Genomic DNA, 25,634 nt, shown 5'->3' on the forward strand with positions numbered 1-25,634 from the left:
TGAACAGCCAAATGCAGGCTTTCATCTTTTTAGTTACAGTCTGGGAAGAACAGTATTTCACTATAACCATCTCTTTCCAGACAAAAGCTGTAAAAGCTTTTACAATCACAAAGAGAATTTGGGTGAAGACAGAAATGGGACAGGAAGGGGTGTTTTGTTTGTTGGGTTTTTTTAAAGGTACCTTGGAAAAAAAAAAAAAAAAAGAAGTAACAAAGCAGCAAAGACTGCCATCTCCTCTTCCCCTCTCCCCCTCCCAATCCCCACAACTCATTCTTACCCTGCAGATTCCCTGGACTATCAAGAACCTCTCTTTGGGTTGCAGACTCCACTTTGACAACAGCTGCCAGCAAAGTCCACTCCCTGTTTGGATCTGGTTTCCCCTGCTTAGGGAGTCTGGTCCTATAATGCAGGTAACATAGCTCAGCAATTTCATCAGCTGACCACATGGCTCCCGGTCCAAGTGCAGGTTCTAAACAGAATTGGATTCCATCACAACACTGATTCACAAACCCCATCTCTTCACACCCTACCACGCTGTTCTGCATTACATCTTCCTGTACCAGATTCCAATATCCAAGGCTTAACTGCATCACCCCTTTCACGATTATTTATAAGAAATATATCATACCAAATAAAACCCCCTTTTTTTCCAAATCGCTAGAAATAAAAAACAATGCTAGAACCCTTATAGTCCAGCAGCAGGTGAGAATGCAGGGTTCCCAAGGTTCCCACTATGCAGCAGTCAGTGTTCATCACAGCACCGTCCCGGTACAGTCCCCGCATCACCTCGGAGACGCCTGGTGCCACCACACTCATGCCGAGGCCTTCGGGCCTCCACCCTGCCCCAGCGACCAGGGAGCGCAGAGCCCCACAGCTGGGGCAGCCAGCGCCCCGAGCGAGCTGGTGTAGCGCTCGAGTGTGCATCACGCCGCCCTCGGCGCGGGCCCCTACCCTCCGGTTAAACGGCGCCGCCGCTCCCCGCCAAGACCGGCGGCTGCAGCGAAGGCCCCGGGGTCACGCCGCGCCACCCGCCTCAGCAACGCCCAGCCTGCGCACGCGCAGCTGCTTCCCCCGCGCGCGCGGAGTCCGCCGGGAACGGCGGCTTCTGCGCAGGCGCACACACAGAAACACGGAGACGGGCGACAGAAAACGCTGCCTTTATTCACGGTCCGCGCCGCCCCGGGGTTCATACAGAGGTGCCTTCGGCGGGCTGCGCCTCTTTCTTGTTGTCCTCTGGTTTCATGGCAGGGAAGAGAAGCACCTCCTGCGAAAAGGGACACCGTCAGCAGGCGCCAGTGCCGCCACCGCCCACGCCCCCGGCCTGGCGAGCAAGACCCCGTGGCCAAGTCTCGCGAGAGCGGCCCTCGGCCCAGCTTCCCGGCGCCCTCCGCAGCGCAAGTCGCATACGGCGCTGGGCGGGCTGAGACTCGCCGCGGCTGCGCGCTCGGCAGAGATCGCTAAACGAGCGCCCCAAAGAGAAGCTGGTCGGAGGTGGAATTCTTTCTCAAACGGCTACACTGTTCTTGTTTCGTTAGAGAGATGGCCTGCTTTGCAGAATCTCATTCCATGTTCTCTGACAAAGCTACCAGTAGGCACTGCCATATCTAACGTTTACCTTGATGTTACTGGAATCCGTGAGGAACATGGTGAAGCGATCAATTCCCATGCCCCAGCCAGCTGTAGGAGGAAGGCCATACTCCAGTGCGGTACAGAAGTTTTCATCGATAAACATGGCTTCATCATCACCTGCAGCTTTTGCCTAAATAGAAAAATTAACAGTAAAAGGTGAGTTGTACAGAACTAGATGGCACTTCTGCTAACCCCTACCAAAACGGAGAAATACTGATATTTGTAGGAGCCATTTAACCAACAACATCAAAGCCCTATAGGCTGCATAAGCGAGTAATAGATGAAGGAACCTCAGCACCTGGAGAACTGTGGAGATCACTTGTACGGGTGCTTCCAAAATAGCTCTAGGCTCAAATCCTTTCTGATCTTTAAGTTTCCTTTCTAGACACAGGCCCAGGCCCTTCACTTTAGTAAAAGCAATCTCCAGGGCCATATGGCACTAGAATAAATTGCTTTCGAAGGCTTCTCACAACTCCCCTTTAATGTTTGCAGAAGCAACTAAGAAGCATAATTGTTTGAATCATCGGTAGTCGCTCCACGAAACAAAGTTTAGGGGTTGCTTTTTTTCCCCCTCAAGTAGGTTAAAAAACCCTACACGGAGATGTTAACTAATGCATCTGAGCTTGGCAGCCTCCAAGTGCTGAAAGTCATAATAAAAACGCAGACTAGCCAACCCTCTCAAATTTAGAAAATGCCAAGCGTAAGTGTTGAAAAAACAACAAACACTTTTGTTCACACAGTTTCAAGGAAGACTTTGCAAAAGACTGTTAAATAAAACTTTTCTGCCTGAGTCTGAAGTCCTGAAATGCAAACTGCCATCCTTCATCTCAACCTCCACCTTAACATTAAATGTTTAGGCAAATTTTCATTCAATATATATAATCATATGTCTGCAAAGCTATAATCATGAGACACAGCTGCAGCAGACATATATACAACAGACCAAAGGTGAAGGAAATCTGTAATATTATTCATTCTGACAGGAACATTTTGCAATTTACTATCAAGTTAGTTAGCTAACATAAGTCTGTTTTCCTGGTTTTGACAATTGTTTAATCCTTTCGGGCACTGTGAAGCCATTAGAGTAGGAAGAACAGGAACTCTGTTTCTGCAGACCACGTCATCTGACCTCAATCATGTGTGCGCATGCAGGCATTCATGGATGTGTATACCTAATTAATAACAAAAATCAGTTTCAGTCACTCCTTTCTAGAGTACTAGAGAAACCTAGTACTATAAATTTGCAGGCCTGATAATTTCCAGTCTGCAGCTCTATTCTGTGAGCCAATTTAAAATAGTCATAACTGAGTTCAAGAAATTAGGCTATTTCTTACCATTCAAACTCTTACCAGACACAAAAATTTAAGAACCTAGAAGTACAATGTTGTATGGCTACCTAAATGCTTAATTGGGGAAAAATAACTTTTACCCTAAGCAAGACAGAGAAAACACTTGCACATTTGCTTTTTTTCAGATTAGTACTTCAGGTAGAATAAAAGGGAAGACATTCCAAAACAAAGTTGAACTACTAAAAAACTAATCCACAACAGGGTTCCCTTAAAAGGAATTAAGTTTTAATGACAGACTTTAACTTGAGTGAGAAACACTCGCTCAAAGTAGTAACAACTCTTTTCAACTGTAAGGACTAATGACAGATTTGGAATAGACATAGGAAATATTCTTTGCTTACGTGCCTGTATCATTGATTCACTATCAGCAAGACACCATACCTTGGCCTGATCCTCAAAAAGCTGCCGCTGCCGGAAAGGATCATTAAGTTCTGTGTACGCATTGCACACTTCCTTCTTCATTACAAAGAGTTCAAAGCGTTCTGTTAGTCCCTGATGAGAGCGATGCCTACGTGAAGATGACAAAACAACCATACCTTAAAATAAGCATCTTTACAGAAGCAAAGAGCACGTATGTCACTTTAGGAGGATTGCCCACGCTTAGCAGTAACAGCTGTCAAAACTTCAAACTACTAAGCATCAGCACATCTCTTCCCTGGATGACGAGTTTCACAACTCAGGAAACGTTTATCTTGGCTGGAGTCAGAATTCACAAACTAGTATATAACATCAAAATCTGTTTTCACATATGTGACTTTTTTTTTTCTTCTTTCTTTTTAATAAAGTAGGAGTAGAGGGTCTAAGAGAGTTACATGCTGACCATGTCTCATACTCTTACCATTTGGCTAGAGGACTCATGATCTGTGGGTGATCACAGATGAATGTAGGGTTGATACAAGTGACTTCCAGGAATTCACCAACTAACTGGGAAAACGAAAGCAAAATAATTACGTAGAGTACAATATCACTTTCCTAGCACTGCCTTCCCCAAACATCCTACTTCCCTCTCTTCACCACTGAAGAAAGTACCATAAAACTGACAAGTTTCCCAACTAATAATTCCTGATCGCAGTAATATCTTCATTAACGTGTGCATGTCCAAGTTCGATAAGAAAAATGACATAGCAAAAACTGTATAAAAAAATAACAACCTAATTCAATTTGACCATTACAACAAAGACCAATAGGAAAAGCAGCAGAAAAACAGTGATCAGGCAGTATTTTAGGTACAAAGGAAAAGGCTTGATACAGTTGATAGAAGAACTACATGGTAAGCCTATCAGTTTGGTAAGGTACAAATGCACAGATCTCACAGACAAGTCTGACATAAGATAAAGCAGATCTGCTTTAAGCACAAGAGACCAGTTATCAAACTAAAATCCTCTAGTGCTCACATTAAGCAGGCATCAGTAAACTACGTTTTGGTGTAGACAACAAAAAAAAAAGATTTTGTCACAGCAAGTTTTCTCACTGTGATACAGAAATAGCTGAAGTGCACTTCAGCATATTTTCCCAGATGCAGCTAAACTTTTGCTCTGAAGAGACTTCTTTTGATACAGATAGATCCTCAAAGACATTAGGACTAAAATCCACCACCTTTACTTACTTTGTCAAGAAGCCTGGCTGTTGTCCTGGGAGGCGGACACTCAACATTTCTCTCTGCACAAAGGTCATCAAAGAACCTGCGAGTTTCTGAAATTGTTGTAAACAAGAATTAGAAAAGCCATGCAGGCAGCCACTTTTTTTTTTCTTTCTGCATGCTTCGACACATCCAGAATTATTTTTAAGATCTTAATGGTATACATCATGGAAAGCACGAGCTTAAATGTCAATCTACAAAAAGAGTGTTTGTTTTTTATCAGTTTACACTAAAATATAAGTTATTTTATATTTCAGAAACTTGACAACAGCTAAGCACAACCCCACGTGACTGCCGGACATTATTGGCGGGGGGGGGGGGAGAATTGTACAACAAAAAATCACTAAAAAGTGTATGAACTTGCTTCCTTATGACTCTGGATTCCAGGAATAAAATAGCACATACACACATTTTGAAGAAAGCCCAAAATAATCATACTCCTAACCTATAATCACAGGCATGGAAAGACTCAACTGCACAGAAGAAATAAGAAATAAAAAGCTGGGTCTCTTCAACAGATCAAGAACTCCACAGATCATGCCTCTTGAATATACAGCATCACATATACTTAAAGAGGCAAAAGAGTTGGGTCTTGCCAAAGACTGCAAGGCATGAAGGCTTCTTTCTGGACTCTTAGGTAACAGACAAAACCAGAGAAAAGCAATCTCATGTGTTAGTACCACCTCAGAAAAGCAGCTGACAGACTGCAGGCTGAGAACTCAAGACCTTTTGCCCTCTTTCTGTTAAGGAACAATTATAGGACACCCATACTCAGCATCTAACCTTCAGTTTCAAAACACTCAGCTGATGGAAATTTCACTCCTAGGACCTTTTCCAGATCATACACCAGGCTGATTCGCTGGAAGGGAGGGGTAAAATCTATCTCATAGGCCTGTCCATCTTGACCATCTGGATGGTAAGTGATCTTGTAACTTCCAGTAATATGTTTCACCATCCCTACAAAAGGAATCTGAAGTTTAGAAGAAGAGTATGCCACATAATATGCAATTCTTCTGGAGATTTTTTTTAAGTAATTTTTGCATACATCACCTGAAAGCAACTTCTCTGTAATTTCCATCAAGTCATGGTAGTCCGCATAAGCCATATAGAATTCACAAGTTGTGAACTCAGGGTTGTGTGTTAAATCAATTCCTTCATTCCGGAACTGACGCCCGATCTCATACACTCTGTCCATGCCTCCAACCACCAACATCTAAACAAAAGGAAATTCTAGTAAACACACTAATTTTTTCAAAAGAACTAAAGAGAGCTCAAACACACACAACTGCAACATGACCTTACAAATCTCATTCAAGATACGTTTTGTTTCCTCCAAACCAATGAGTCCACCTTTCTTCAAGAATAATCTTCATTTTAACTTTATTTACTTTTTTAGAATAAGATCACAACAGTCTGGAGAATACAGGCTTAGTCATGAAGGGCTTGTATTTTACCTTATGGTAAAGCTCTGGAGCAATTCTCATATATAAATTCATATCCAGTTCATTGTGGTACGTGATAAAAGGTTTTGCCACAGCTCCACCTGGAATTATATTCATCATAGGAGTTTCAATCTGTAAAACAGTAACAACAAAAAAAATTTAACAGTGGCATAAATATTTCCAGACTCCTACCTCAATGCTCTACTTTTGTCTAATCTATTTCTAAAATAGAACTCTGTAGATTAAGCAAACAAACCACAGCTAGCTTTGATGAAAAATGTGTATTTCATTTATTGTTTGACATTCCAGAATAAAAAAACAATTCTGAACTAAACAACACTTCTCCCATGCAGTCAGTAAAGACAAATTACTTAAACTATTTGCTGCTATTAAGAATCATTCATTTATACCATAAATGTGAACCTGCTGGGTTCATGTTATCAAAGCCAGGAACTGGGCTGTAGCATTGTCACAAAATCATCTCTCTACATTGCAGAAAATGAAGCTCGACAAGGCCAAGTGCAAGCTCATGCACCTGGGTCAGGGCGATTCTCCGTTATCAGTACAGCCTGGAGAATGAATGGATTGAGAGCAGCCCTGCAGAAGGCTTGGGGATACTGGTGCATGAAAAATTGGACATGAGCCGGCAATATGCACTTGCAGCCCAGAAAGCAAATTGTATCCTGGGCTGCATCAGAAGAAGCGTGACCAGCAGGTCAAGGGAGGGGATTCTCCCCCTCTACTCTGCTCTCCTGAGGCCCCACCTGGAGTACTGCATCTAGCTCTGGGGTCCCCAGTGTAAGAAAGAGAGGGATCTGTTAGAGAGGGTCCAGAGGAGGGCCATGGAAATGGTCAGGTGGCTGGAACGCCTGTCCCATGAGGACAGGCTGAGAGAGTTGGGGTGGTTCAGCCTGGAGAAGAGAAGACTCCGGAAAGACCTTTTTGCAGACTTTCAATATATAAAGGGGGCTTACAAGAAAGGCACAGAGAGACTTTTTACCAAGGTCTGTAGTGACAGGACAAGGGGCAATGGTTTTAAACTGAAAAAAGGTAGATTTAGATTGGACATAAGGAAGAAATGTTTTACAATGAGGGTGGTGAGGCACTGGAACAGGTTGCCCAGAGAAGCTGTGGATGCCCCATCCCTGGAAACATTAAAGGTCAGGTTGGATGGGGCTTTGAGCAACCTGAGCTAATGAAAGATTCAGTTAACAAATACTTGTAAATAAACTACGTTAAGTTCTAATCTTTTTGCTAACTGTAAAGTACAACCAAGAATGTGGATGCAACAGAGAGCAGAGCTAGTATTATTTTCTCATATGCTGCGCCACAATAGATCTACAGATAAAACCAATTTTGCTTACAGGAAATAAAATCTGCATTTACCTCCGGAGGCAAAACACCATTTGTTATGTTATTTCCACCTTAATTTACTGAAATAAGGAAAGAACAGCAGTGGTTTGAAGATCTACCTTGATAAAAGTTTCCTTAGTCATAACCTCATCAACTAAGGAATAGTCTTAACTTTAAAAAGAGAGGAAAGGAATGGCTCTCATTACATTAAACTGATAAAACACACCGTGCTGAGGTAATTATTCTCACTTCTGTAAATATTTTGCACATAAGCCTGAACGTAAAGCATCCTTGAAGCTGAGAAGCTCTAAACACATTCAGTATGCGGAGAGAAATAAACAATGAAGCCTTACCTCAAGGAAGCCCAACTCATCTAGAAAGCTCCGAATATATGTAATAATCTTTGCGCGGGTTATAAATTTCTGCCTCACATAATCATTAAGAATTAAATCCAAGTATCTCTGACGATACCTAGTTTCCTGAAAAGAACAAATATCTTTAGAGCAAGCTAGACAAAACTTGCTGCCAAAGGAAAAAATACCAAAACAAAACTAATATTCCTTTGTTGACTGATACCATCAGCGGATATAAAAGGTCATCCTTTCAGACCTATCTATCTGTCAAATTGCCTCCAAGAGCGATGGGTATGACAAGTACCTTATCTTTGAGGCCAAAGTGAAGATGAGGCAACATGTGCAGGCATGGAGACAACAGAGTTATTTCATAAGGAATAATACTCAGTTCCCCTTTCTTTGTTTTCCCAGGATTCCCCTCTACACCAATAATGTCCCCACGACGCAGCTTGTTGTTAATACGGAAATACTCTTCCTCGGATTTGTAGAGCCTGTAATTACAAAACCAAGGTAAGCAGTTTTGTTTAAAATTCAACATTCCAAACTGCCCTGCAAGTCTATCCCCAGACCAAATCCTTTAAAAAAGGACTCTTCTAGCAGGGAAGCCAACCACAACATTCTAAGCAAAACATTACCTGGCTGCCTAAGCCAACCCATAGATGAATAGCCTAAGGAGATGAAGAAATAGAATGCCCAAATACAGATCTCTAGGCCTAAGACTGCAGTTCTGTTTAGAATGCCACTGGGAATACCTCTACTTACCTGGAATTTGCCATGACCTGCAACTTGACTCCTTCCCCACGAAGATCATAGAAAATCAGCTTCCCTCCAGAGGCACGCTTTGCATGGATTCGACCTAAATATCAAAGTATGCAGGCCATCAGGAAAAGAGTCCCTAGCAGAAAGGATACAAGGGCAAAAGCCACAGGATCATCAGCTGCGAACTAATCGCTAACCGCGAAAGAGAAGCGGTTAAAAATTAGTACCAGTGTACAAAAGACCATATGAACTTTGGGTCCTGAAGCCCATATCACAATCTGATCTTGTAGTTGTAGGGGATGTTCCACAGGTCCACTCAGTCTGAAAAGACGTGTCCTGAATAGTCTAACACTGCTACAGACTTCATGACCAAGTAACAGGGGATCAGCAAAATTCAAAAAGAGACAACCCCAACATGAAAAGCCGCTAAGACTTGGCTTAGCTAAGCAACAGACCATCTTTCTGAATCCCAGATAAGCCTTTACCTGCCACTCTCACTGTAATGTCTGTCAGGTGATCTCCTGGCTCCAGGTGACTGTACTTCTCTATAAAATCTGAGAGAGATAAGTCTACATGGAATTTGTGGGGATAGGGATCTTCACTGGTGCCCTTCAGTTGCTGGACTGCATGGCTACGGATCTTGTAGTATTGCTGTCACCAGAAACAAACAAAACCAAACGATTTTGTTAGAAACTGAAAATATTTTACAGGTTATAAATTAAAACACAGCTGCCCTTATGTAGGAATATGTAGGTCTCTCCCCTTTTAGCCATTTAGTTTCCCCTGAGTAAAAAAACCAAATGTAAATCAATAACATTTATTCTCAGAACAGTAATAAGCATGAGGCCAGACACTCACATTTGGATCCAAGCATTCCTCATCAGCAGCAACGTTATTCTCAGAGTCAGAAGTCAAAGAAGGTTTATTTGAATGCTTTTCATTTTGCTCTTTCTGCTTTGCCTCTTTTTCAGCTGTTTTTCTCTCAGCCTTTAAACGTCTCTTCAGCTCACTGCAAAAGAGAAGGAAAACAGATGCTGCAGGTACTCTGATACTTCCACAGGGAAACACTTAGCAGGATTCTGCCAAAAGCTTAACTGTACCAATAATCCTGTCACTTCTCTTACTCTGCCCAAACGTCAAAATAATCCTTGAGCATGTTTAAGTATTTTGTTCTTTGAACATTTTGAGTTCATCTCCTATGAGATACAAATACTCAGAGAAAGTTAAAACTGAATTAAACATTACCTAAACAGACCTTGAGGATGCGTGCCTATGTGCCCAAGGACCTTCCGCAGGCCATTGCGGACATAAGAGCGTAGTAACCCCACGCAGCATGTAAGTGCAATAAGGCAAAACCTCCACTGAAAAAAGTCAGCTCCCCCCACGACCAACAAGCGCCGCGGTTCATCCCGCGGCTCCCGACTCCGCCGGCCGGGACTTCATGAGGAAAGAGGCGGGCCCAGGCAGGCCGCAAAGCACCGACCTGCTTTGGTCATGAAGTGCCTGGCGCCAGTGGAACGCGGGCGCGGCCCTCCAGGCCCAGCCGCGGAGCCGTGCAGCGGCAGGGCTCAGCATGGCGCGCTCCGACGGATCACTTGGCGGAGACACGCACCGGGTCAGCCGGACATTCGCCTCGCCTCGCCTCGCCTCGCCTCGCCTCCCCAGCCCGGCGCGGCCCGGCTCCACCTGCCCGCCCACCCTCACTTTTTGCTGAGACGCGACTCGGTCTCCAGTGCCTCGCACGCGCGCTCTGCTGCCGCCGCCATCTTCCCGGCTCCAGCCGGCCCTTCCGGTGCTCCCGCGCCTGCGCGCCCACCGCGGCGATGGCGGAACACGGGGGCGAGGCGCTGGTGCGGTCGCGGTCGCTGTTTTTGTGGGACGACGGGAGCCCGATGCGGTTCTACGTGCGGCCCGGGCAGGCCAAGCTGCGCTTGGCGCCCCTGGTGCTGGCGGGCGGTGGGCGGCTGTGCCGTGTGCAGGAGCCAGGAGCCGTGCTCCTGGCGCAGCCCGGCGAGGCAGCGCCCGGCGGGGCTGTCTCTACCGAGTACGTGACGGAGTGCGTGGAGCGCAACCAGCGGCTACCACTGGAGCCCTTCCGGCTGCCCGCCGCGCCGCCCGCGCCGCCCGCCACGTCGCCGCGCGGTCGCCTCGCCTTCACGGAGGCGGAGGACGCAGCGCTGCTGCGGGCGGTGCGCGGGCGGTGCGAGGCGCGGGTGAGCGGCCGGGCGCTCTGGAAGGAGCTGGAGCGAGGCGGTCTGACGCGGCATAGCTGGCAGGCTATGCGCGACCGCTACCTGCGGTACCTGCGGCCGTTGCACGGGGGTGAGCTGGGGATAGCCGGCGGGGCTTGGCGGTGGGAGGGCGGACCGGCTGGGGACGGGGACGCCTGGGGTGAAGGGAGGTTGATGGGGAGGCGGGGGCGGCGGTGGCCCTGGGCCCCGCTGCAGCCCGGCAGTCGATGCCCGCGTGTTCCCGCAGAGCCCCAACAGATGGAGGAGCCCGCACAAAGCACGGGTCTTTTCGAGGCAGCTAATCGGGAGTTCGAAAGCACGGAGGTAAGCGTCCGGGGCCCTCACGGGGAGTGGCATTGCTGCTGCAGCTGCTTCTGCCGCAGTGCCGCTGAGCGAGCTGCTGGGAGTAGTTCTTCCTGGTTGTCACAAATGGCACAATAGCTCATAATTCACATCTTAAATGACTTTGCACCGTGACACCCCTTCTGCTATGGCTAAGTGGGAGCTTCATGTAAGCTATGAACTACGTGGCTTATGATGAATGGTGCCTTGCTGCAGTGTATTTCCTTAGTTTGATTTCCTGCCCAAGTTAACTTGAGGAAATTCATGTGACAGTGTTGTCACGTTAAAAGCAGTATTGGCAAATGGAATTCATCCTTTCACTTTAGGCATAAAATATTCCTGCAGTTGCATTAACATTTACTTTTGCCTTTTATACATAGCTTGTTCAAATTCTCCCTTATATTTCATGCTTTTCTGTCATCTTGTATATCCTTGTTAACGCATACAGCTTCACTTCAGTCACTGAATTTTACTATGCCTAGTAATTTCTGAGGGTTTTTTAATATACTGTAGAGTCACAGTGGAAGGTGGTTGGGTAGCAGTGATAAAAGGAGCTTGCCAGAAAATGACATGTCTAACTGATGACTCCACTTCTCTTACTTTTAGTCAGGAAGTGACACTTCGGACATTTCAGAAGAACTTTCTGCACAAGATGGAGAGGGAAAGTCCGCAGGACAAACAGCATCTGTTTTGAAAACTAGACCGGAGGACTCTGTTCTCCCTGACACTCAATTACAAAGGGAAGAAAGACCAACAAGCACTTCTTCTTCCAATGTGGTGGGAGAAGTAGTAAAAACTATGCAGCACTTCATGGAGAAGTTTGGCATGGACCTGTTCACTGTTACACAGGCCTTTCTGAAAAACACTGGTGAAGTGGAGACTACTTTATACTTTCTGCAGACAGGGCAGCGCTTGGATGGGTACCCTGTATGGAGCAGAGAGGATGATTTGGCATTGCAAAAAGATGATGAACGTGTCAGAAATAAATTGATAGCAAAATTTGGAGCTGAAAATGTAGCAAAGCGGGTAGCATTTAGGAAAAGTTAGATAGCAAAGCAGAGGGGAATGACTGATCTAAGACTGTGGCAGGAACTTAAAAAAAAACGAAGTCATTTCAGAGATGCAAATGTGATGGAAAATTTGATGCAACTTTCTGAAGTTTCAGAAATGCTTTAAAATTTTTTTTAATAAAAGACCTATTTTGTATTTGATTTTTATTTGTAATACTGAGTACACTAAACATTTAAAAATAGAAAATACTAGAAAAAGAAGAGAAAGGTTCTATCAGTATCAGGTTTTCACTGAAAATTTGCTTTAAAGTGTGTACCTACTATATAAACCAGCTGACAGTCCTACCTGTACATTGCTGCATGCAAAGGATTTTGAATAGGGTTGGCACCAAAATCTGACAATCGCAGTAAGTGCTCTAACCTGTAATGCATTATTAGTGCACAGTAGCAGCCTGCCCTCCCTCTGTCGTGTGTCTTACCTCAGACTGTTTTGTATGATCATTTAATAACCTGCTCTGCCAGTTGTTGCCATTACCCTTTCTTTGTTGTTAATGAACATTTGTTAGCAGCAGACATTTGGAGACAGCAGTGAAAATCTAACTGTTCAAAAAGAGGGATCAAGAACATTTGTGCCAAAAGATGAGGCACTTGGTATCATAAATGAATGCTGAGATGTCTCAGAGTGCCCGTGTGTACTGGGAATGGCCAAAAAAAGGTCACTATGATCTAATATTCAACCCCATGTTACAGAAATCTGTCAGTTAAAACCTCAGGCCAGTAGACAGTCATCTCAATTTTTATTACCACTTCCAGCATGTGTTTCCCAGTGCTAATACTGCAGGATTTATTTAATATTAACTTTACCATCTTGCTTCATGATTTCAAAAACAATGAATAGCTCTGCTCCAGCTTGCATCTCTACAGATTGAAGAGCCCCAGCTTCTTTAATCCAGGGAAAGTAACACTTGTACCAGACCATATAGTCTAGTTGGGGCCACGTGCAATAGTTCAAGTAGGAGATACAAGTTAAGAAAGAGTACTCGGTGTATTTATGTAAGTATCACTTAAGTCATGTTTGAGAGAACACCATTGCTAGTATGCAGTCACAATCCAAAAAACTCAGCACTTTCAGCCTGAAATTATGCTCTGGTCATTATTTTAATATTATTTGAAGTCAGTCCTGTAAATCTGGAATTCCTTTGGTGAAATAAATGAGCTTGTAAAAGCAAAGACTAATTTTATTTTTTTTTTCCTTAGAATTGTATTCTGGGGTTTAAGGTGGAGTAGGAAATTGCTGGTTTTAAGCCAAATTCAAATTATACTGAAAGTCAACAATAACTTGATATAGACAGCTACTTCAGAAAATGCTGTCCTGAAACACCAACTGATTATTTCGGGAGTTAACCAATGTAATCAAATGCCAAAACTCTGGTTTAGACTATGCAGTCTTTCACAGGACAGGTCAGTCCTGCTGAAAAAGTGAGAAATCCTTGGTACATTCATGCTGCTCAGACTCGTTACTTGCGACTTGGGTGGAAGACCAGACAAGCACTTAATGAGAGAGAGCAAGACAACATAGCAAATAAAGTAGTGAGATTTTTAAAAAACTAGAAACTTTACCAGATGGATTTGAAATCCAAGGACTGCTGATGACCAGGTTCATGAACAGGAGACCCATCACCTCCTGCAGTCAAAACCTCCCATTCTAGCTTGGGTGGCGTATGTGTCTCAGCAGCACCGTAATATCACAATTCAACGGTTGTCTTGTTTAACCAAAACTGCTCTAGAATTCAAAGAGGTAGAAAATGTTAAATGGCTGCAACACAAAAAGACCAGGTGTAAGGCTTATTACATCTCTTTATCATTCTAAGTGACACTTACTTTAAGAGTGAGTTTGTCTTTTCAGGGTAATTAGTCAGACGTGCAATGCAAACTTCTAAGTCTGCATACAGTGCTTTTACCTTTGCAGAACCACAGAAAGACATTGTCTAACACTGGCAACCTTTTCCATATGCACTTGGTGTACTCAGTAAGCACAGGAACTGAGACACAAAGAGCAGAGTTTACTCAAGGTTGCTCTCTTTCATCCGTTCTGAAGTGCTGAAAGGCACTGCTTATCCACAGATAGACTTGCTTGTGCAGGCACATGGGTCTAGGTCTCATGAGTCCACTTGCGCATTAACAGCACCTGGAGATATCACTATATCATATGGTTCTGCTTCAGGCTTTGCCTTCTCCCACAATAAAAAAATCCTTGTTTTGTCTGCTTTGTTTTACCAAAGATGGAGTTACATTCCTTCCCATATGTTGGAGACAGTTTGGCTTTCCATGGTCATATCAGGTCCCTGTTCTATCGGGAGTGTCAGGAATGCTCTTTTTGTAGCTCAAAGTAGTACACAAATTTCTTCTTTGTAGTATTGCCTGAAGCAGCAATATTTGTAAACCTGGAAGGGTGAGCAGAGTGGCAATGTGCATGCCAGAACTTTGAGTTAAAGACAATTCCAGAGGCAGAAATACTGGGTCTGCAAACTAAGAACTGACTGCGTGCACCAAGTTGAAAAGCAAAAGACAGGAATTCCAGAGTCAGGTTTTAAATGTCCCGTTGGTGACTTCTCCATCTTACACTTCATTGGTATAAAAGCAGAGTTTACTCTTCTGAACTTGCACAATGTAAACTTGACATTTGTTTCTAAGCAGACATCCATGATCTTTATTTTACACACGTGCCAAAGAATGTAGCCATAGTTTTAAATGTCATGCTCACCATCTTGAAAGTTTGAGCGGGTTTTGTTGGGTTTTTTTTCCTCCTCCAAAAAGTATTTTAAGTCATCTTTGCTTGCATTAAGACAACTTTACATTTTCATGGGACCGCACTCTGTGGCTTTGGTGCTTCCAGAAAAAATTACAATCTTACCGATTGTTGTATTGAAGAACATAGCTAAAGGAGTGTAGTAAAGATACACTGAAATCAACAAACCTGCTTTTTCTCCAATTAAGCTTAGAAAGCAGAACTTAAAGTAATTTTCAAAACAGTACATTAAGAAAATGCATCATATGTTATTTTTATGTCATTTGTTTACCGACTGACTGGAAATACTATGAAGGTTTTTGTCCAGCTACACATTTAATACACAGAATTGTTCGAGTCCACTGAAAACAAATATTCATAATAAAACTTATGCCACTCAAACTGACATTGGTTAATGTAGAGATAGAATTAGCAATGTACTGCAAAGTCTATGTTTGTTCAGAAACAGACTTCTTGGCACTTAGAGTGGGAAGCTCTTTACTATGACTTCAGTAGGAACAGACTTCCGAGACTCCATGCTTTTAGCTGAGTATGTTAAGGACCATTTTAAAGGGACTTTAGAAGAAATACAGTGACTGTGCACTTCCCTGGCACACTACAAGTCCTGCTTCTGTATGCCAGCCTGCCTGCTCTAAGTTTGCATAAACACTGTGTACAGGAAGATACCTTGTTTTCAGTGGAGTTACTATCACGATGCCAGTGCTGCCTGCTCAGCATGGATTTTGTCATTCAACAACAGAATCCCTAGGAGTAAGACTATGATTTCCGTAACAGACACCATCCTACCCTTTGCAGGGGTTAGAGGTTTAGCGCTAGGAATATGGCTATCCACAGTGCTATGGTAGCAGGTGATCTGTAAATGTCACTAAAGCCTAAATATTGGATACAACTTCTGATGTCTCCTTTATAAATCTAGCTTCAAACCTTTATTTACACAAGATTGAGATCTGCCTCTTCTGAATTGAGTCAGTATTATTTCAGTTTTACAGATGATGAAATAGAAATTCAGACTCTGGAAAGATACAGAAATAGCACCTGAAGTCTTTCCAACCACTAAAAATAAGAGCTTTGTATTAAACAATAGGATTCATGCTTAGAGGAACCCTATCTTAGTGGTCTCCAGAAAGAAACCATGTTCCTGAGGAGCAAACGTCCTGTAATCATTCACAGATGCTTTAAAATGTTTTTAGTCTTGGTGATCAGGGCTGATTGCTTCATCCAAAAGAAAAGCATGACTGAAAGTGAAATTTGGATAGTGACTGATTCTGTGCTGAAGCAATCACCAGCAGCTAGTGGAGAAATTCAGCTTATACAGTGACTTAGTAGTGCATCTGAATAATTCAATGCGCTAGACCCTATTTAGTGGTAAGAGATGTCTGCATACAATTTCAAAGGGCTCCTTAAGAAACACTGACATTCATCTAGTCCTGCACCCAGAAACCACGAAAGCCCTGCTGAATGGGTAACAAGCTGAGGTCTGCCCTTGCCCACCCACCTCTTACAAGGCACGAATGTACACGGGGGCATTTGAAGAAATACAATTTCATGGATAAGAGAAATGCTGCAACAAAAGACCGGCCTGTGAAATCTAAATAATTAACAATAGTACTGAATTAAACAGAAATTGAAAGACAGGCTCCTCCCTCCTGCCTGTATCATCTTTCCCACTGCTGACCAATTCTGCTTCTAGAGCTGCCTTGCTGGGCAGCTAACCTCCTCTACTCACCACTTGGTGTTGCACAATTCATCCTGCAGCTCTCATCTCTTAGCCCAAAGGGACACACAGGATCGGGAATGCTGATGCCTACCCCAGTGAAAGTGACTACAGAGCTGCTTCTGGACTGGGAAGCTCTCCCACTTCTGTAGGCTGCTACTCTTTGTGGTCTCAGCTGACTGTTAACCGGGGATGGCTCACTGGTTCATTCCACAGGTCCACTCTTTAGCTAGCAGCTACTTTCTCTTGCTAACCAACATAACTGCTCAGCGTCTGTCTGTAAGATTACTTTCCCTACTTTCCTCGGCAGAATCAGCACATAACAAAACCCTCATTAATTCTCTGGTACAAAAACCAACCAACCCAGCTGCTGTGAATTTGTCAAAAGAGCCTTCTTCCTACTATTAGAGATTGCTATTCAGTTAACATGAATCCTTCTCTGTCACCGTTCAAACACATACAATAGGTAGAGGCTGGACACTGTTTATTGCCTATACACCTTCAAACACAGTCACTCTATCCCCTAATTTTAAAATTCAGCAGTGTATGTTTCTCTTTTTAAAAGATATTGCAACTTTTTAATAACATGCAAACAAGGTCTAGTCCTGCAGGTAGACATTGTCACTTTTCTAGAGTGGGCACCAGATGGCCTTCTGGGAGGTTTAATAGGAGCACTCCTCACCAGAGCTACACCGGTATGAGGACGGCAGCTGACTGACAAAGTGAACAGGGCCTTGAGGCAAGGGGCCGCAGCCAGAGCAGATAGGGAAGAGGAACATGGGGGATGGGGTGGGTGGTGTTGGTGGAGAGGGAACGCAGCTTCCCATGGCCCTGAACGCCCTCATCCTGCCTGGACCCTTCTCAGATAACCTCCAATGCCTAGCCTTGCCTTGATCACCTTCTCCCAAGGATGCGCACCCTCAGAATCAAGCCTCATCCCTTGTTCATGCTTGTGATCCTGCCTTAGCACAGCTGCCTTACTGCCTGGAGGGTAGTGGAAATATTCCAGCTTTGGAGAATGCACCGTTAAATAGATGCATGTTAAAGGGACTCTGCAATTTACACATAAAAGAAGATGTATAGAAGGAGGGATTTGTAGGAATTTCACTCTCCAAGTCTGGTAACAAGCTTTTCTCCTTGTCTTATGGAACACTGTTAAAAATAGGTAAAAATAATTCTGTTCTTCAGGTTTGAGCCACATATTCCCATTTGAGTTGGGAGAATGGTATCTCCAATGGAGATGGCGGAGAATGGCATAGTCTATTAAACATAATTTTGTTTTGCTCTAAGACAGAAAATACTCTCACCAAATAATTCAGTAGGTTAACTTCCCATTCTCCTCTCGGCTTCTGCAGTCCACTGCTATAAACCTATCTTCCCAGTTCCAGTATTTATACCATCAGAATCTGTGTCCTTACCTTGTCTTTACAGTCTCAACCTTAGCATGAATTCTTCTCAGTCACACACGTGGACTGTGAGAACTCCCAGGGGAACAACTATTCTTGGTTTTGAAAGCTATAAGACAGAATTATTTCAGCTGAAAAGTAAATGGATTCACATAGTCCCAGAAATGGATCCCCATATGCAAACCCAGGAGTTTTTATTTTCAACTATAGCTGGTTTATTCCGTTTTCCCATTATATAGTAAGTGAACACAAACATTTCCCCAACATTGCCACCAAGGCTGGATGCCCAGGCACAGGAATGGAGCAAAAGAAAAACTGGGCTTGAAAATTCAACCATTCCAAAAAAAGGACCTTTCCAGAAACCAATGTCTGGTCATCCTTGCGTCTCTTCTGGCATTACATATCCTGGGTGGCAGCATGACAGATAATGTTCTCTTTATTCGGCTTCCATTTATATCTCCTCTTCCTTTGCAGTGCAGTTGGTCCATTTGGTTTCACTAGTATTTAGCTGTGGTCTGTGAGCGGTTTGAGCCCTGCTATCTGGTCCCACTCCTTTGACATTCTGTTTGCTCCAACCTACACATACTTCCTTCTTCACATGACCCATGGACTTAATTTGGAAAACAGACTTGCATTACTTCAGCCTGCATTCTGTCTGAGCCACCAGGGGCCTTGGAGAGTGACCCTGTGCTGCTAAGAAAGCTCTTATGAGTGCAGTCAGGGTTCCTGTGTTACTTGTCCTCGCGTAGCACATCCATGCATGCACTTTTACACACATATGCATGCACCTCTGTCCTATTTTGCTCTAGTAAACAGTTCTCCACTCTGCAGCATTCAGAGAGTAGGTGCAGAGAGCAGCTTTTCCACCTTCAGAATTTGTTACACAGAGGAGTTCTGGGCAAACAAAAGATCCAGCGACATATTTTTTTGCTCTTCTTCAGAGTGAACGAGCCGGTAGCCCAGCAAGTCCATCGCATCCTTGCACACATTTTGCACTTTTTCTATTTTCTGGAAAGGAAGAGTCTTCCTCCAGGCTTGGGATACTCTCAGCGCATCTCTGGACCCAATGTCAAAGGCCTGTGCTCCTTGCCCCTTCCCATGGGTGATGTTGTGCACCCACCTCTGAAGTTCTGGCGTGAAATGGAGTTCTGCAAACCGGTACATCTGAGCAGCCTTTGCTAGCGGGTCTCTGACAATGTCTTCATAGCGAACCAGCAGGTAGCGGTCTTTCAGGAAGCTGGCAATGGCCTGACTGCCTGCCTTGTAAATCTCAACGTGGCTTTTGCAGATTACTTGCATTGTGTTGTAGGGCCCCATTTCTCCCTTTGTCCTCTGGGACCCCACAACAATGTTACTGTCACGTTTCAGGTCTGCCATTGTATTTTCTCGGGATCTGAACACAGCCCTAGGATCACGTACCAAGTGAATGATTTTGAGGTTCAGGGATGGATCAGTGAGAAGGGGGTAGAGAACTTTCAGGTCAAAGAACCGAACCTCCTTGATGGCAACATGGCTGTAGGTTTTACAAGCTTCCTCCACCTTGCTGAACGGGTACTTGCCACAGATTGTTCTGCAATTGCCTGCAGTGATTATGTCACTGCGACTGAATGAGTCACAGGCCGGGGGGGAGCACAAGGCTCGGCTTGTCTCCCACTGAAATAAATCAGACTTTTTCTTCTGGCTAGACATGTAAGCATCAAACACAGACATGTCACACAGAAAGACTGACCTGACTAGGTCCCGCACTGCCATGTGTAAGACTTCGGCGGTGTTCTGGTACATTGTAACCCACACGTGCCATGCGGGCTCCATCAGGTAGAAAACGCTGGGGTGCTGGCTGAAGATTTGTCCAGTGAAGGAAGATCCTGACCGCCAGGAGGACAGAATGAGGATGTGGACTGGAGAAAGTTTTTCTTCCACGGGGGCATTGTTGCTGCAGGGTAGGAAGTGGAAGTGGATCAGAAGGAAGGACAGAACTGCCAGAATCAGGAGCACCTGCACCCTTCTAAACTTCATGGTTGCAAGGGACCTGCAGAGACAGAGGAAGATCAGTATCACAGGATCATGAAGAAGGCAGAATGTGGTGAATCAGGCTCCTGCCAATCCCTCTGCAGGCTCAGGGTTTTGGAAAGCTGACACGCTACCAGTGATACTATGACAACCACAGCACAAGGTATCTTCGGAGAGGACATAAATACTGCACGGCCGAAAGTTTTCTGTAACAAAACCACTGTTTGTCAGTAAGCCATTCTAATGCATTCTTAGAAGATCACCAAAAGGCTTGTCTGCACTTTTATCAAAGTTTAAGAGTTAGTTCAGTGTATTGAAATTAGTCCGTACACACAAACGTGTACTTAGTGTATGTAATCCCTGCAGACATGATCCTGGCAATTTTTATGGAGGAAAGATGGAACAAACAGGTTCAACAGTTCCACGTTGTTACTTTTAAGCTCCTGTTCTGACCACCGTTTACAATTATTTTTATGCCAGGATGCTGTGAAAATACAATGTAGGTTTCCATTTCTTTTGCTTATATTATTTTTGAAATTTCAGGAAACATTTATTGTCATCACAGGCAAAAACTCACATACCAAAGGAAGTCATTTGGCACTGTCATAAATCCAAGCACAACAGTATCTCCTCCACAATCAGAGCATCACAGGCAATTTTGCTAGCAAGGCCCACAAGGGTTTAGCTCATCCATCTTTGTGTAGGCAGGCTTACCTACAACTAACCCCCTTCTTAGCCTAACTCCTTCTTAAAGACTGTCTCCTGCTACCCCTCCCTCCAACCCCACTCACCCCTTAGATCTTTTATGAGAAGAGTACAACACAATGTGTTTAGTCCAACTCAAAGGTCTGACCAAAGCTAGCTCTTTTTTTCTTGCACTAAACCTCTATTCTGCCTGTTGGGGATGACTTCATTATTGGAAAATGTCCATTGTGCTGCCTGGGAACAATTCATAGCCCGAGTACCGGCTGGCACAGGAATCTGCAGGAAGTACACCATCACGGATAGGATCTGAGGCAGAAAGGACCACTTAATTAAAAAAAAAAAAAAGTACATTAAAGCATGTTCTGCCAACTGCTCCTCTCGTGTGCTCTCCTCCCCTCCCCCAGCCATGCCTGATTGCGCCTTGAATATAGGCGGGTGCATGCAGCACTGTCCGCCCCTGGGGACAGGCTCCTCAGCACACAAGCCCACACAGCATGGTGTGCTCCCCTGTTACCATCCATGTGCCAGGCTGGCAGTCTAGCTGCGCTGCAGTGGAGACAAGTCTCTTTTGCCAGTGCAACTGCTTTACATTTCCCAAGGTGAACTAAAATTAAAAAAACCTTACTGGTTTTTAGTCGTGGTCAGTCCTTCCGGGTGCTTCCCCAGCCAGACAGGATAGAGAGAGCAGGGCCTTCAGGGCTGCGGGGCAAGCTGGAAGTCCTCCTGGACAGAGCAGCACTGGAGCCCAGGTCCTTACAGCTTTGTACGCTGCTTTTGTGCAGCCCACAATTGCATTGAATTCAGGCAGCCATGCCCATCCAGAGCAGCTGCCTCCCTACTAAAGCAGCAGAGGTATAAAGCATGGCCCAACTGGCCAGAGTACAGACACTGCTTCCCCGCTATGTGCTTACCATGTTATCTGCTGGGTTCATGGTAATGCACGAAAGTTCCCAGTCAACATTTCCCTAACCTCCTCCTTATGCCCTGCCTCAATTTCCCTCTGCAGCGAAGCTTTCAGACTAATTTGCGTGGAGGTGCCTCCTCCCATGATTTCAGTTCCTTCAGCAACGATTTTAGATTTCTAGGTACAGTCACTGCTGCTAACCAGCTAGGAACAGTACTCATTTTTCCCTCCAGCACATATGCATAAATTGGCTTGTTTATCTAATATACCTGCTGTGCATTCATTTTGAGCTTAGGGTTTATAAGGCAGCAGTTACAATTTGTCAAAGCCAGGACAATACCCAGCCCAACAGGTAAGCCTAGTTGTTGCCAGTAAGTGCTACCAGAATATGAATTTTATTTTAGTAATGTCTTCCAAGGATGGGGCCACGCATTTAGTGAGGGACCACATGCTTCTGGTCTCCTGGACAAGAAGCCCACTGGTTTTTTTGGTTTTACAAATGGATTGTAGTGTTCAGGTCTGACAAGAAGCTGATTCAGGTTGACATTTGGACCAAGCCTAGGAAGAGCTGCAAACAAAGACTGTTGTAAAAATAAGTTATATATCAGCTTCCTCCTTGCAAATGAATACAGCAGTGTTTACAAAAACTCCTGGCTTCCAAATTAACTTTGATGATATCGCTTCCATCTGGCACCATTAATATCATTATTCTAACTCCCGATAGAGTTCCTGGACTATAGCCAGAAGCTCTTAATTGAGAAAAAGTCTGTTGAGCAGACATGAACACAGGCATTAAGATACCTGGGCAGAAACCACAGAAATCATTATTTCTCTTGAAACCTGTGTGTGAATAGTCTGAGTCAAAGAGAATGGATTCAGGTTTTTTGGGAAGCAAGGGCATGCTTTTATCTTGAATCAAACCAGGGTGGAACAGCTGGATGTTTTAGACATTTCAGAGTATGCAGACCATCCCTGCATGGGGTGTGCTGCTCTTGGTGTTTGCATGAGAAGTGGCCTCATGTGAGGCCACAGCCTCAACAGCTTCTTCACTCTTACACAAGTAGTAGTGATGATTGTTGCCCTGTCCCACAGGGAGGGGAGAAGGACTGAAATGAGTTGTGTGTGCCTAGTGAAGTGGAATAGAGGAGCAGCAAAGTGCGGTAGAGGTTCTATCAGACATTTCCTGATATGAAAGAAATACTAATTACATAACCTTATTTTTCATCTCTGTATCTCTCAATCAAAGCAGCCGTTTCTAAACTACGGTCTTAAGCTTAACCACATTTTCCCTACAGAAAACATCCAGAGTCACAAGTGATTCAGTTCATTTCATATTGCAAAAGTGAAATGAAGCCCTCACAGAGCTGCAGAGTAAAGATCAGCCCAGAATGATTGAGACAATCTCAGCCGTAGAACAAAAAAAGGCACACTGTTACTGTCTGCTGGCAGAGAAATGAGCCAGGATTTGGCTGAGAGCAGAAAGAACAAGAAGGATCTCAAGGCATGAAGGATGAAGAACAGAAACTACTGAAAAAAAAGACAATCCAGTGTCACCATGTTAGAGTCTCCCATAGCACATGTATGAAAACACGAAGAACTAGAATCTGCCTGCCTGAGCAGCTAGAGTCTCCAGAGAAAATGAACAGAGTTTTAAGCTTTTCCATAAAGACACGGGGGCCTTGGAAAAGCTTGATCGTGGCAAAGAAAGAGCATTACAGAAAGCAGCCCCAGGTAGACATACCCACCAAACACACTCTGAGCACGAGCAGCATGTCCCCAGAGTACAGGGTTGTTGAACCTGTGCATGTCTGAGGGGGAATGACAGTACAGCCAAAAACACCTCATGCTATGCAGACTGTGGCTGAGCGCCCTGCAAATCTGGGGAAGCTCTCCAGACCAGTACAGAGCCCTTACCGCTTTAGTGGCAGTAGCATAGCAAAGAGGATCTGGTGCCAGGGAAGGCCCAGACACTGGTCTTTGATGGCATTGATGGTTGTTCATAGTTTTGTCAAATCCTTCTTCAATTTGGCCTGGTCAGCTTCTGCAGAATTAGAAGTAGCATCTGCCCATTCAGAGGAGAACAGATGGCATGACTGTCACTAGTGGGAAATGCTGAGAAGAGGCACTGAGAAAACAGTCTGGAGAAGCAGGAACTACCCTCTAAGCCAGACCAACAGCTTCTGGCTGCAGGAGGTATCATGTAGCAATTTACTGGCATCCATACGTTTACAGTGTTTTACAAAAATTATCTCCCAGTTCAGGCTGCTGAGCATGAGCAAGTGAATACAATTCTAGGCATCAGAGCATCCACAGATACCAAGAAATGGTTGAAAAGCTCACCTTAACAAGTCCTCTTGAAGCACCACCAGCCCTGGTTCAAGCAAAGTTGCCCTCACACACATACACTGCTGCAGTACACACTCCTCCAGGCAGCTACACGAACAGCAGTGCATTCACATACTAGCGCTCTGCCTTCATGCCAGGCTCTCATACACACATAGTACTCAGCTCTTACCTATACTTGTGCGTGCTCCCTACTGTCCCCTTCATTTGTGTACGTCCCAGCTCTAAGACTGACTACTCTACAGCGCCCGCCTACTTTGACCAGCCTTAAACTAGCAAACTCCACCCTGCACTAAGCAGCAAAGCATGGGAATGGCAGTTTCTTGCAGGGGCACAAATGACCAAATGTTGCTAGTAAAGGAGAAGAGCCAGGAAATTAATGAAGGAAACTGAGAGGTGCTTTTATGTTGTCACATTGCAAGCCCCAAAAGAGACTGTGCTCTGTAAAAGGAGGAACAGGGATGTCTGTGAAGCATCAGAGCAAAGGACAAACAGGAACCCTTGTTGCAAGGAGGACCAGCTTGCCCACCAGGAGTGCAGAGATAGCACATATTTGCCTACCATTGCTCTGGCTGCTTGCCATATTGTCAGCAGATGCAGACTCATGTAAAGTCTTTTTGACTCTTTTCTGCCTGTGCCTTGCTTGAGTTAAAAATTTGGGGGCTGGGAAAGAAAATTGTGTGAAAGGAACAGCCGTGAAAGGAGCAGTTGGACTTGGCCTGTTAATGATTCACAAGGGTGCTGGAGCTGCAATGGGGCTGTGCCAGGTAAGGCAGTGAAGCAGGGCCGTGCTGGGCTCAAGAGAAATGCATGGTATTCTGCAACCATGCAGAGACAATTGCTTTGGGTCATTCCTATTCCAGGTCTCATTGTTCCTGTCACACCATCTGGAGAGGTGTAGACCTTCTCTTGATGGTGTCCTCTGTCCCCAAGGATCTCGCTGAGCTGCTCTGAGGGCAAGTGAAGCATAAGAGACATCAGAAGCAAAAAAATCTGGGCAAAGCTGGTCCTTCTAGCAGGAGGGACAACATGAATGGGGCAGGTCATGTTCCCTTTCACTTGCTGCATTGCAAACACAGATGGTCAAGCCCTGGTAACCCTGGGCTGGGAAGCAAGGTGAGAAGCTGGCAGTGTTCCAGGTAGGGCCCTGCAGAGAGAACCATGTAATGTTCTGTGCAACCTGGATTTCAGCGCCGTGTTCCTATGCCATGCACTGACACTGCGTGGTCCTTTGGCACCAATATTCAAATATTCAGGCTTCATGATGGCACTGAACACTGCTGTACAGTCACAGGGCTGAGCAGATATTTTCAGTTGTGCAGAGCCCAAGTTCTAACTACTTGGCTGAGCTTTCCCAAAGGCAGCCTCTGTGGCATGAGCAGTTGCGTTGGAGGAGAACGTACTCTTCTTTGTTGATGAGGCTTGGGAGGGCACACTGTTCTGACACGCTGCGTTTCCTGAGACCTGCAAACTGTGGAAAGCGAAGGAATCCTTTGGCTCCTGAACAACGGATTTCATTCTCCCTGTATGTCTGAGTCATAAACTTTATGAATATGGTAGGTTGACCTTGGCTGGACACCAGGTGCCCACCAAGCTGCTCTATCGCTCCCCTCCTCAGCTGGACAGAGAGAAAATA

General features: G+C 44.7%; 4 protein-coding genes across 16 annotated transcripts in view; 1 reads left to right on the top strand and 3 right to left on the bottom strand.

Moving 5' to 3' along the window:
• Positions 1-1,056, bottom strand: part of ADAT1 (adenosine deaminase tRNA specific 1) — a 31,333-nt gene extending 30,277 nt beyond the window's left edge. For 4 of the 9 annotated variants that reach the window (XM_054840157.1, XM_054840155.1, XM_054840156.1 and 1 more), the window contains exons 1-2: positions 684-1,042; positions 278-469 (exon numbers count right to left, since the gene is read on the bottom strand). In XM_054840157.1, coding sequence (XP_054696132.1) covers positions 278-469; positions 684-924 — 433 coding nt within the window. In that variant the 5' untranslated portion in view covers positions 925-1,042. Of the gene's footprint in view, positions 1-277; positions 470-628 lie in introns of all 9 variants that reach the window. The other 5 variants (XM_054840163.1, XM_054840162.1, XM_054840161.1 and 2 more) reach the window with 4 other exon arrangements.
• An 85-nt stretch (positions 1,057-1,141) lies between these two features.
• On the bottom strand, positions 1,142-10,355 carry KARS1 (lysyl-tRNA synthetase 1). 4 transcript variants are annotated; one of them, XM_054840164.1, is made up of 14 exons: positions 10,229-10,355; positions 9,383-9,533; positions 9,010-9,175; positions 8,528-8,621; positions 8,070-8,256; positions 7,766-7,891; positions 6,072-6,191; positions 5,668-5,830; positions 5,401-5,574; positions 4,585-4,670; positions 3,817-3,902; positions 3,360-3,486; positions 1,616-1,759; positions 1,142-1,264 (listed from the first exon to the last, which is right to left on the bottom strand). In XM_054840164.1, the coding sequence occupies exons 1-14, from the start codon at positions 10,288-10,290 to the stop codon at positions 1,187-1,189; spliced, it is 1,764 nt and encodes a 587-aa protein (XP_054696139.1). In that variant the 5' UTR covers positions 10,291-10,355; the 3' UTR covers positions 1,142-1,186. The 4 variants fall into 4 exon arrangements, with proteins under 4 accessions (XP_054696139.1, XP_054696141.1, XP_054696143.1 ...); XM_054840166.1 differs by having other exon boundaries at positions 10,008-10,229; XM_054840168.1 differs by lacking the exon at positions 10,229-10,355 and adding an exon at positions 9,770-9,952.
• TERF2IP (TERF2 interacting protein) lies at positions 10,348-13,337 on the top strand. The gene is made up of 3 exons (XM_054840204.1): positions 10,348-10,846; positions 11,003-11,079; positions 11,704-13,337. Exons 1-3 carry the CDS (start codon positions 10,348-10,350, stop codon positions 12,142-12,144), a joined length of 1,017 nt encoding a protein of 338 aa, XP_054696179.1. The 3' UTR covers positions 12,145-13,337.
• Positions 13,338-13,425: 88 nt separating this feature from the next.
• Positions 13,426-24,204, bottom strand: CHST4 (carbohydrate sulfotransferase 4). Of its 2 annotated transcripts, none has more exons than XM_054840198.1 (2): positions 24,171-24,204; positions 13,426-20,065 (listed from the first exon to the last, which is right to left on the bottom strand). In XM_054840198.1, exon 2 carries the CDS (start codon positions 20,050-20,052, stop codon positions 18,916-18,918), a length of 1,137 nt encoding a protein of 378 aa, XP_054696173.1. In that variant the 5' UTR covers positions 20,053-20,065; positions 24,171-24,204; the 3' UTR covers positions 13,426-18,915. The 2 variants fall into 2 exon arrangements, with proteins under 2 accessions (XP_054696173.1, XP_054696172.1); XM_054840197.1 differs by having other exon boundaries at positions 23,996-24,197.
• Positions 24,205-25,634: the final 1,430 nt, after the last annotated feature.

Source organism: Grus americana, chromosome 13 (assembly GCF_028858705.1).
Source record: "Grus americana isolate bGruAme1 chromosome 13, bGruAme1.mat, whole genome shotgun sequence".
NCBI classification, from domain to species: Eukaryota; Metazoa; Chordata; class Aves; order Gruiformes; family Gruidae; genus Grus; species Grus americana.

Excerpts from the sequence above, each read along its gene's own strand:
- KARS1 (XM_054840166.1), bottom strand. The coding sequence starts at position 10,099 with ATGCTGAGCCCTGCCGCTGCACGGCTCCGCGGCTGGGCCTGGAGGGCC. Across the intron at positions 8,257-8,527 it reads CAGGTCATGGCAAATTCCAG|GCTCTACAAATCCGAGGAAG; the intron begins GTAAGTAGAGGT and ends TTGTAATTACAG. Across the intron at positions 6,192-7,765 it reads ATGAGTTGGGCTTCCTTGAG|ATTGAAACTCCTATGATGAA; the intron begins GTAAGGCTTCAT and ends ACTGTTTTACAG.
- TERF2IP (XM_054840204.1), top strand. The coding sequence starts at position 10,348 with ATGGCGGAACACGGGGGCGAGGCGCTGGTGCGGTCGCGGTCGCTGTTT. Across the intron at positions 10,847-11,002 it reads CCTGCGGCCGTTGCACGGGG|AGCCCCAACAGATGGAGGAG; the intron begins GTGAGCTGGGGA and ends GTGTTCCCGCAG. Across the intron at positions 11,080-11,703 it reads GGGAGTTCGAAAGCACGGAG|TCAGGAAGTGACACTTCGGA; the intron begins GTAAGCGTCCGG and ends TCTTACTTTTAG.
- CHST4 (XM_054840197.1), bottom strand. The coding sequence starts at position 24,108 with ATGCACTGCTGTTCGTGTAGCTGCCTGGAGGAGTGTGTACTGCAGCAG. Across the intron at positions 20,066-23,995 it reads CTTCAAGAGGACTTGTTAAG|GTCCCTTGCAACCATGAAGT; the intron begins GTGAGCTTTTCA and ends CTGTCTCTGCAG.